The sequence below is a fragment of the Coffea arabica genome, chromosome 8c (genome assembly GCF_036785885.1).
Source record: "Coffea arabica cultivar ET-39 chromosome 8c, Coffea Arabica ET-39 HiFi, whole genome shotgun sequence".
Taxonomy (NCBI): Eukaryota; Viridiplantae; Streptophyta; class Magnoliopsida; order Gentianales; family Rubiaceae; genus Coffea; species Coffea arabica.
In genome coordinates, this window is record NC_092325.1 from 1,764,915 (window position 1) to 1,776,014 (window position 11,100).

Here is an 11,100-nt window from a genome sequence, read left to right on the forward strand (position 1 = left end):
GTCTGATGCTTAAGCTGTATTAAACAGATTGGAAACAAGATAACAATATCATTCACCATCGATTTTCTTTGGGCAAATTGCAAATTGCAGCAACTGGTGCATCAATCTAACACTGATTGCTATCTACATTTATTCAGATTACAAAATCAATTTGATGAAGTCCAAGTACAGCATGCAATGCTGTAATTGATTACCAACTGTTTTAGCCTTCATAGTCATAGGCAATTCAAAGTAGAAAGCTGAGGAAGTTGAGCCTGTTTTGTATGGTACTTGTGACATCCAATCAGATGTGTACTTGACACGGTCACATGTTTAGCTAAGTCTAAGCCAAACTAAGATTCCAAAAAATGTGCTACTATTCATATCTATTCGTACAACTAATGCATCAACGTGTCTTTCCAAGCAACTAGTGCATCAATGTGTTGCTATATATTATAAGATTAGTATATGGCAATGCATATTCCACCAGATGAAATACAACAAAAATACAATAAGTCTTCTATCATACATTTTGATAATAAAGAGTACTTGTACCACTTCAAAAACCAAGAGTAAGGATTGCAGGGAGCCTTTAGCATCTTTAAACACTTGGAAATGCCCTGATACAGTGTGAAACAACCACTGGCTTGAAACAATCAGTTTACACGGGGTGATCTATGAGTTACAATCAGTTTACAAAAATATACATTATGTTAGATGTCAGTTACTTGACTGTGTATATCTATAAAAGGTAGTGTAATGGTACGCATAAATTTGGAATGGTTATTTAGCCCTTTGATCAATTTGTGCATCTCCCTATAGTAGAAGTGTAATTTTGCTTGTATGAGTAGTCCTTGCTTGTCTGTGAATACTTTACACGGGGTGATCTATGAGGTACAATCAGTTTACAAAAATATACATCATGTTAGATGTTAGTTACTTGACTATATATACATATAAAAGGGACCAAATTTGTCCTGATAATCACAAAATATTAGCTAACTTGTGAGAGCTAGATAATTACATGCTCAATTTTAAAGTTGTTCCATTGCAGGGTGCTCTAAGGAGAGGAAAGCCTGGTAGAGGCATAGCTAACATGGGATTTTTATTTTTGGTAGAGGCATAGCCTCAATTTTTTAAATTTTTGCAGCATTTTCCTGCACAAGAATTACTTAATAATAGGGGGTAGCATCGTAATTTCTCCTCTACTGATTGGTACAGCATGCCACGTCATTCTGCCAAGGGTGGTAAGTGTGATTTCTCAAAGTTAAGGGGTGCTAGGTGTGACTAGGGGAAACCTCAGGGGAGGTTGCTGAAATTAACCCTATAACAAACTTAGTGTACTATATTTACCAGACAAGCCGTATTAACATATTTTATTTGACCAAAATTTAAAAGCTATTATTTGGAGTTTTAATGAAAATTTTCTGCTAGATATAATTAATACACTTTTAACCTGCCTACCTCTTGATCGTTTGCTAAATTAATTATAGAAAAGATCATCAAGAAACAAAAAGATAAAAAGTAACTGTATACAGTACATTAACAACATCATCACGCATTATAAACGATACACACCATAAACAAGAAGGTAAGACACAGCAAATGATGAACTTCTCTCATGGATGTCGAAGGGAAGAAAACCAAGAAAAAAATAAAAACAAAAGAAGAGGAAGCAGTAGTGTTGTCCACAACAGGGAGGGTATAAACTAGAGAAAGGGAAGCCACGGCGGCAGCTGTTGCTAGGAATGATTATGTTTTCTTCTTCTTCTTCTTCTCCCATAGCTGGTGCTCTCTCCATTTCCAATCATCTGTATAGTAACCAATGAGAATTTCAGGAATGTGTGCGATTCTTGTGTAATCTTCACTTTCTTCCTTCTGATTCTCTAACAGCTCCTCTCTCAATTGAGAACTCATCTCATACAAAGTTAGCTCTTGAAGTTGGCTCAAGTGCTGAATACCCACAGGTAACTCCTCTAGTAATGGAAGTTGTTGCAGAAATAGTTTTTGGAGACGAGGCAATGCACCCTCCTCCACTCTCATCCATCTCAACCCTTCCATTCTCTTTAAGTGCAACTCCTTCAGCTTTAGGAACCCTCCAGCTTTGAAGTACAATCCTTCTCCCTGGTAAGATCCACAGAAATTAATTTCACCCAAATTGGGCAAATGTTGGAGGGATTCAAGCGGATCCTCCTCACCCCTTAACCTGCTCCAGTCCAAATCTATTCTTACCAAGCTATGAAGATGAGCTACCCATTGTGGCATCTTTTCTAAGCGGCCACACAAAATCAGCATACGAAGAGATTGAAGAAACGAACAAGATGAAGAAGAAAGAGAAGGATTATGATGATTTAGATCGATTATCTCATGATCATCACCTTTTCCAATTGAATAAACGCTTAATTTATGGAGATTGGTGAGGTTGGCAAGGGAGGAGCACAGCTCCTTTCCATCATCTCTTCTCAACTTTGTAATAGCTAATTCTCTTAATTGTGTCAGCTTTCCTATCTCCTTAACTGTTATACATCCACTACTTGCATCCATGCAGCTTAATATTTCTAGAGAAAGAAGCCCTCCCATATTGAATAGGGCTTTAAATCCGTGGCGTCCATAATCATCATCTGAAGGATCAACTCGTTGATATACTTTGAGAACCCGAAGTTTTTGCAACTTTAGAATTTCAATAGGTAATTCCCCAACTCCAGTGTTTCCCAAATTCAGATACTCCAAGTGTTGAAGCTTCCCGATGCCTTTTGGGACTCTCTCCACTCCTGTACCATATAGGTCTAGATGCTTGAGATGAAACATTTTGAAAATCTCATTTGGTATTTCCTTCTGTGTCTTTTGACCTCTCAAATCCAAAACCTTTAACAACTTACTACCCCGTGAAACTTCAGATAACAACATTCTGGACAGGAGTGGGCTCGTGGATCCAATTGTAACGAACGACCGAAGGTGGTCAAAGCAATAATTTTGTGTTTGCTCATGGTGCTGGGTGTTGTTACTACTGCTAGTGTGGACTATTAGACGGCGTACCTTCTCGGACGGCCACCTTGTTGGTTGTCCAGTAGTAATTGTGACCATGTTTTGTTCTCTTGACTTGGAAATGATAATTTCTCGCAATAGGTCATGGATTCGACAATTTCCGGGCATTCCTTCATAAAACACACCAGTCACTTGAATTAGGCTTCTATTGACAAGTTCACTGAGATAACTCCAGGCTACATCTTCAATGTTCATTCCTTCTCTCCATTCTACAAACCGTTCAGCAATCCATAAGTTAACAAGTCTTAGGCATCCTATTTTGTAATCCTCTGGATAAATGCTTGTGTACAACAGACATATCTTAAGATGCCAAGGCAGGTCACTATAACTAAGAAAAAGTATCTTTTTAACTCTGTCCAGCTTACCAGTGCCTTCTAATTCAACCCCAAGACTGCATCTAACCATCTCCCATTCCTCTATTCTGTTTACATCTTTCGAAGCCAAAAGGCCACTGATTGCAAGGATTGCAAGGGGCAAGCCCTCACATTTGTCCAATATACCTTTGGCAACATCCATCAAATGACCAGGGCAAGTACCTCCGTTAAAGATCTTGTTGCAAAATAGGGTCCACGAATCCTCAATAGATAGTGGCTCCATTCTGTAGACAAAACGCCGAGATTCAATGCAAGAGGCAGAGGCTACATCAGCTCTTCGAGTTGTTAGCATGACACGGTTGCCATGGCTACTCTCGGGCAGTGCAAATTTGATGGTATTCCAAAATTCCACGTCCCATACATCATCAAAAACAATTGCATACCTTCCAGCTTGTTGAAGAAAATCTTTGACAATTTTTTTCAGCTCAGTGGTAGTCATAGACTCTATCGATTGTGGGACTGGTTTCTTCCCTTCCTCGTGTAGCTGCCGAATCAAGTCTATCAGGAGGTACTGAAAGTCACATGTTTCAGAGACAGTTACCCAAGCACGGACTGGGAAATGCCTTCTGACTTCAAGATCCTCATGCACTTTTTTCACCAGGGTAGTTTTGCCAAGTCCTCCCATACCAACCACTGAAACAACTTTTAGTTGGTAATCATCCCCTTGGAGGAGCTGAGAAATTAGATGTTTCTTGGGCTGGTCAACGCCAACTAATTTAGCTTCTTCCACAAGTAGTGCATCATCTCTGCTATAGCGCCATGTTGTGTTGTTCACAGCAGAAAGTGAGCTGGATGCTTGGGCAGAGATACCATATTCGGATTGGTATCTTTGATGACCTTCAGAAATACTATTGATTCTGAACTTGATGCTTTGTATTTGGCTAGCAACTCGATGACGAGCTCTCAAATTCTTGATGGAGCTGAAAATTCTCCGAAAAGAGCCGTAGAATCCTGTTGTGCGATGCCGAGCAAAGCGAGCTACAAATTCATCAAGAATGTCTTCAGTGTCATAAGCTGCTTCTCGTACTTGCTTGATCCATTCTTGGAGTCTGGGTTGAGCATCTTCTTCTTTTGCTTCTGCCTCTCTCAGGAAAGCTCTCATGTGCCCCAACTCATCCCTGATGAATTGGACCTCTTGCCGAAGCCCACCCAACAGTCGTCCCTCCTCGCGCAGAAAAGTTGAGAGTTGATCCAGCACAAAAGAGAGAACTGTTTCTGCCATTTTCAGTCTTTCTCTTTAACTTAAGAATGTAGGGGAAAGCGGCTTCTCGTTTATGCGACAGTCCACTTGTAGTATCTTGAAAGGAAGAAGGAAGAGTAGGTTATAGATTCATAAGCTGATGAACTTTGATGCTATATGTTGCAGTATTTATCAAAAGGAAAAACCGTGTCAAAAAGAAAAAGAAAGAATTAACCAATTAGAAGAAGCTAAGGCAAGAAACATGATGGAAATTGAAGACAGGAAGATAGGCAGCAGCGTGAGTTTGAAAAACGAAGCTGCCTTACCTGCTACAATACAAAATCATGGAAGCTATTAAGAAGACTCTGCAAATGGTGGGGTGATCAGCCTTCAGGACCTTCTTTCAACTGTGGGTTCTTTACAAGGGGAAGGAAGAAAGTTAAAACGCTTTTGGACTGGACATTGTTGATTTCATTGACGAAGAAACAAAACTGCTACAAAGTCTTTCCTATATGGTACTAATTTCTGGTGACCAATTAGTATTTGTAATAAAAACGGATGTAATATCAAAGAAGCCTTGGGAACAAACCACTCCAATGCGGTGTCTGACCAAAACGTGAACTATATTGATTTAAGAGGTCTGTGAAAAGCATGCAAATTTAGCAAAAAAAAAAAGAAAAAAGAAAAGCAGAAAATGCTAAGGAGTGCATTAAAAAGAATCAAATTTCTTTGCAATTAAAGATTGCATACCACTCAATCGTGTCGTGGCTTATTTCTGTGCTCAGCATAAGACAGTTGATGTAAACCTTTAATTGTAATGCCGTTACAAGGCTTAGAATTCAAGAAGTCGCAAACCTTTCAAGAATTAAAAAAAAAAACCACATTTGATGAAAATTTACTGCAAAAACAAATATTAAATCATTCAAATCTCCGCGTTATTATTAAACCGTTACAGAACAAAAACAAAAATCTTCATAAACCCTAGTACTAAACATTACAGCAGGTCAACATTACCAGTAAATGCAGCTCAGAAATGGACGTAAAATTCAAGGAATTTTTGCAGTTAAAACTGCAATTTTCAGAAGAACATAAAGTAGAGAGTCAAACAGAGAAAAGTCATAGTCAAATCTAGAGAGTCACATTCATTCATCTTTTCAGACAACCTCAAAAATTTAAATTAAATTTTAAAAAAAACTGAAAAGGAAAAAGAAAAAGCTGAGACAAAAGAAGATAAAGAGGAAAAACTCACCTGAAGTTCGAGACTTTATCTTTTACAGGCAAGGTAGGACTCAGAAGTTAGATCACAGGCAGCAGCAGCAGCAGCAAACTTTGTTGGAGTTAAGAGAAAGAAAAGGCGCAAAAAAGAATGAAAGAGAAGAAAAAAAGGGGTTCAGATTTGTTGAAGTAGACGTAGAACGACGTCGTAAAAGAGCTAAAATGAACTACTAGTATGGAAGTTGAGTTGAGAGTGTAGTTGCTCCTCCATTATTGTTCTGGTGGAGGGAGACAGAAGAGGGACAGAGGAAGGAAGAAGAGAGAGAGAGAGAGAGAAGGGAGAGAATTTGTACGGGGGAAGAATACAATGTACAAATGTATCAGAAGAAGAAGACAAATGTAAAAGAGGCGAGATTTAATCATTTAAATAAAAAGGATAATTGCACTATTCACCGCTAAACTAATCGGCTTTAGTAATTTGCCCCTAGAACGATAAATTGTAGTTGTAGTTAGAGGTGAAAGACAATCAAGTTAATTACTCCAGTTGGGCTAGATACGAGTTTTTTCGAAATTGATTTGTCAATTAATCAAAATCAAATTTTGTTCGAGTAGCATAAGATTATTAGAATTTACATGTAAAATAATCAAAGTATTCGGACTGAACTACTCCTCTGAGCTTAGTCTAGTAAATAAATAGTATAAAAATTCGAAAACAATTTCAAACCCATTCACAAATGTGCTAGCAGAAGACAAATGTAAAAGAAGCTAATTGCCAAAAACCCCATTTTCTAGAAACCAGCATTCAATAAGAAGTAGGTATAGAATTACAAGAGAACTATCTAACGATAGTGTTCAATGCATTAGTTAATATTCACCAACAACTATAAAATAGAAGCGGCAATTTGGATTGAAATCCATTTATCCATCCATATAATTCATAATTAAATGGATAATGGATTATTCATTTATAGTATTGGTTTTAAATGGTTGATCAAAGTAAAACCATTAAATTAAATGAATTTATATGGATTATCCACTAAAACCATATATATCCATTTACTTAAAAATCAAATAAAAAAGAAGGAAAGGAAATGACTAAAAAAGGAGCCATCCTAAAATTGCAATTGGGGTGTGAAAAAGCTGTCCCCGTGAATAGTAACCAACCCTGAAACTGAATGTTGGGGTTTACTGCTGAAGAGGTCAGGAAACAAGTGAGATTCGGTTGGCTTTGAAGCAAACCCATTACTTTTTCCCAACGATTCCTTGTGGAGGATTAGAGTGCAAGCCTGGCACCACAGAATTTGCGGTTCAGCCTCCCTGCTTGGTACACCCATGCACCTGATTACTAGATGTTGAGCTCAAAAGTCATCCGTGGCTTTAGTAGTAGACATTGCAAGTGTTGTGTGAGTACGAATACAAGCTAGTGTTGGTATTTTTGTGGATACCCTACGTACGGTCTATGCAGGACTTCTATTGTTTGGGTTAGTTTGCAATATATGGCTACTCTGTAATATGTAATATATATATACATATATAATAATAATAATAATAATAATAATAATAATAATTTCAGATAGTTTTTTAGTGAAATGAAAGTTCATTTTGCTTGAATTTACATCCGTGGTATTTTTTGGCTTGAATTTACAAGAAATGGTAATACAAAAAAAAAAGTAACAAAAATATTTAAATGGATTATAAATGGATAATTGGTTTTTATTTAATCCATTTAGATCCATTTATTAAATGGATCTAAATGGATTGGATAAATTTTATCCACCATCCATTAAGTCAAAACCAATTATGAACCATTTATCCATATTGCCACCTCTACTATAAATAATAAACACACACTATTTAAGGAAAACTCACAACCCAATCCAAAAGGCATACTGACTTTCAGATTACACTGAGAACCTTTAAGTAATACACACACACACCACTCACAATCGATGTGAAATAGAGGGAAAGGGGGAGGGGAAACACCAAGACTATTGCCAAAGGCTCACCAACGGCTTTTAACCACTCCATGATTTTTCTTATCCACCAACAACCATAAATAACACACACACACACAATACCTAAGAAAAACCCACGGTCCAACCCAAAAGGCATGCTGACTTTCAGGCTATACTAAGGGCATTAGTTATTATTCGGCACGTTTAAAATTCTATACATGCACATTATGCTGTTTTTTATAGTATTATTTTCTCTTTTCTACTATCAAAATATAAATCTAAAGTTTGAAAAGATTAACAGCCTGTAGTGATTTATTTTCGTCCTATGACCAACTACTCAGCATAAGACAATTGAGGTAACCTTTAACTACTGAGCCAAATCCCATCACCACCATCTTATCATGTCTAATTAGTCTTTTAGTTCCTTGTAATGAAAAAAAAAAATTTGATGTACTCGACAAAGTAAAATCATAATTTTGTGTTTCTATTTTCCTTCTTTTTTCTTTGCGGGAAATTAGGTATACTATTATACTTGATCTTTAATTGCCAATAGTATTGAAGTTGGCATATGTTTCATTCTATAACTATTATGTGTGTCTAGTGGTTCAATTTTTCTTTTCAAGTTTGCCCCTTTTTGCTAGATTATATTCACCTTTCTCAAATCGCTTCATACAAGATGCATGATATTTGTTGTAATTTACTATATCATCTCAGCATTTGGGGTGGGATCTTACTGTTTACCTCATTGTAATGATATATCGTTAAAATGGAGCCAAATGGGAGCATGGAATCTGTCCTTTTGCAGGCATAATTAATTTGTGGGAAAATCTTGCTGCATATCTGCAAGGAATAAATAAAGATTGACTATATATAGGAAGCGAGAATGTACCCTTGTAAAGAAGATTTTTTTATGTAGGGATACGAAAAAGAGAAATTTGAAACATATAGTTGGATTGGTTTTTCTTGAGTTTAAAGAGTTATAGGCTAAAAAACTAGTAGTAGTTCAATTTTTTTTTTCTCCAATCCTAGTTCAAAGCCATAATTAACTATTGTACAGTCATAATTTGGATTCAAATGTGATAAGGTGCATTATTCGAGCTATTTTAAGTGAAACAAAAGAAGAAACAAAGTCAAAAAATTTTCCTAGTGATCAATAGTGCCGTTGGTTCCTAGAAATAACATAAAATATCGATATTATAAAGTTCTCTTGATGTTTGTCATTTTTATATGGTAACTTATTATAGACGAATTGTTAAAGCCATGTGATAAAGTTAAGAAAGAAATTACACTGACGTGTTTCATTCCAAAGCTAATTTTATTGCATTGTTAGAAATTACATTAACGCGATTCATTCGAAATCTAATTTTATTTCATAATTCAAAAGAAAATTTGATGCAATAAAAATTCTTTTTTGAATATGAGATCTTGATTAAGACAAACCATGAATACCCTCAATGATATTAGAAAGTGCATTCAAATTTAGGGACTGACGTCGTCCTAATTATTTTGTAAGAAGGACAATCTTGAAAAGAAAAAACTTGAACACTAACCATCAATACAAACTACAGATATTGATGAATCTTTGTAATTAACAAGGTAAACCATGTTGACCAATAGAAGTCAATGGTAGTCGGTAGAAAAGCTGGCATCAATGTGTACCATGTTGAAGGTAACTATAGTATAGATATAAATATAGATAAATATTTGTAATTAACGAGGTACATCATGTTCACCAATAAAAGTCAGTGGTAGGTACTTGAAAGCGTCCTTTAGCACAGAGGAGCTAGAAACCAAAATGAAATGAAGGAGATCAGTAAATTAATCACAAGATGCCCTGAACTTGCGAGGAAGCCAATTAGTGCAATAATACACCATATTTTATGGATGGGAATCTGCAAGTGGTGGAGTTGGTAAGAGTCTGCTGATGCAATTGCAATTGTTGGGCTCCAGGCTTCAAAATAATGCAAAGATGACAATAATGAGTTGGAGCCAGCTCATTCCAGTTGCGATAGCAAAATGCTGTTGTCTGCCAGTCTCTTCCAGTCATTTGCAATTATTAGTGTGAACGCACATGATTGGAATGAGCGCTTGTTTATTTATGTAGAAAAAGTGATCTTTGTTAAATCAGCACACCTCTATTCATTTACCTATGGTTATATGAGGGTAAAACTCGGATCACATGCATTAATGCTAATAATAATAAATGATCTACAATATTAAAGATATATGTGTTATAATCTTGGGTTTCTCTCTCTTCTATTGTTACCTGATTTTTATTTCCCTATCCTTGCTTTTTGTCTCACCATCTCCTTAAATAGTAAGTCCTTTAGATATGTCGTGATTTTCCTGCCTTTTTTTTAAAAGCAATACTCTATTGTTAAACAGGAATCTCCAAATATTTTTTAGTAGAATAGAGGCCCCATTTGACAAATGAATTTTTTGAATGTTTGTCTAAATATTTACTGTAACTTACTGTAAAATTTGTGGAAATTTTTTTTTAAAATGTGTAATTTTTTGGATATTTTAAAGTGTAAAGTTTAAAAATTTTGAAAATTTTTTTGATGTTATTACAGATAAAATTATTAAAAAAACTCGTAACAGATAAACTTGGTAAAAAACTTGTTTACCAAAAAAGCTCATAATGTTGTGCGCCAACTTGTTATTTATATGATACTGCAAGTATTCAAAACTCAAAAAGAGACGTTAAAGGGGCAAACAAAAAAAAATAAAAAAAAAAGGAAGGCAAACAAAAAAATTTATTAGCAGAAGTTATTTATAGCCCATGTGCAATATTGCAATGCGACATTGGCGAGAAGACAAAAGAGATAGAGATGCCGAGCCTTAGCACCAAGCTGTCAAGTGGCCGATGCCCTTCCATTTTCTATCTGCCCAGAAAAGCAATACTAACACTTCAGCGATGCCTGCGATTCTTCAGTCATCCTTTTCTTCTTTTTGGGTAAAAAATGGGAGGGTGGATAGATAGGGAAGAACCAGATTGATTAATTAGAGTTACCAAGGGCACGTTTGGCATCTAGAATAAAAGTTTTGCGAACTTATTTCACATATATGTAGTAAAATACTAGTATGTGTGTTTGGACAGCCAATTATTTGGCCAAATATATTTGCTGACATCACCATTACAATTTCCAATACACCTTTTTATCTTCCCAATTACCTTTTTATCTCACATACATCACATCACAAAAAGTGTTACAGTAAAAATATTTCAAATAACTTACAATCCAAACACACCTACTGTAATTAAGAATGTATACGTGTAAAGGTTTTGTCTATTTGGTAGTGCACAAATTAAGAGGTGGATCCAAAGTTAATTTTTTCTATCAAAGTGTTG

General features: G+C 35.8%; 1 protein-coding gene across 4 annotated transcripts; it reads right to left on the reverse strand.

Annotated features, from left to right (window-relative positions):
- Positions 1-1,481: 1,481 nt before the first annotated feature.
- Positions 1,482-6,168, reverse strand: LOC113706666 (disease resistance protein RPM1-like). 4 transcript variants are annotated; one of them, XM_027228603.2, is made up of 4 exons: positions 5,828-6,168; positions 5,329-5,433; positions 4,905-4,994; positions 1,482-4,695 (listed from the first exon to the last, which is right to left on the reverse strand). In XM_027228603.2, exon 4 carries the CDS (start codon positions 4,618-4,620, stop codon positions 1,732-1,734), a length of 2,889 nt encoding a protein of 962 aa, XP_027084404.2. In that variant the 5' UTR covers positions 4,621-4,695; positions 4,905-4,994; positions 5,329-5,433; positions 5,828-6,168; the 3' UTR covers positions 1,482-1,731. The 4 variants fall into 4 exon arrangements, with proteins under 4 accessions (XP_027084404.2, XP_027084401.2, XP_071919652.1 ...); XM_027228600.2 differs by lacking the exon at positions 5,329-5,433; XM_072063551.1 differs by lacking the exon at positions 4,905-4,994.
- Positions 6,169-11,100: the final 4,932 nt, after the last annotated feature.

Coding starts and splice junctions, on each gene's coding strand:
- LOC113706666 (XM_027228604.2), bottom strand. CDS start 4,620: ATGGCAGAAACAGTTCTCTCTTTTGTGCTGGATCAACTCTCAACTTTT.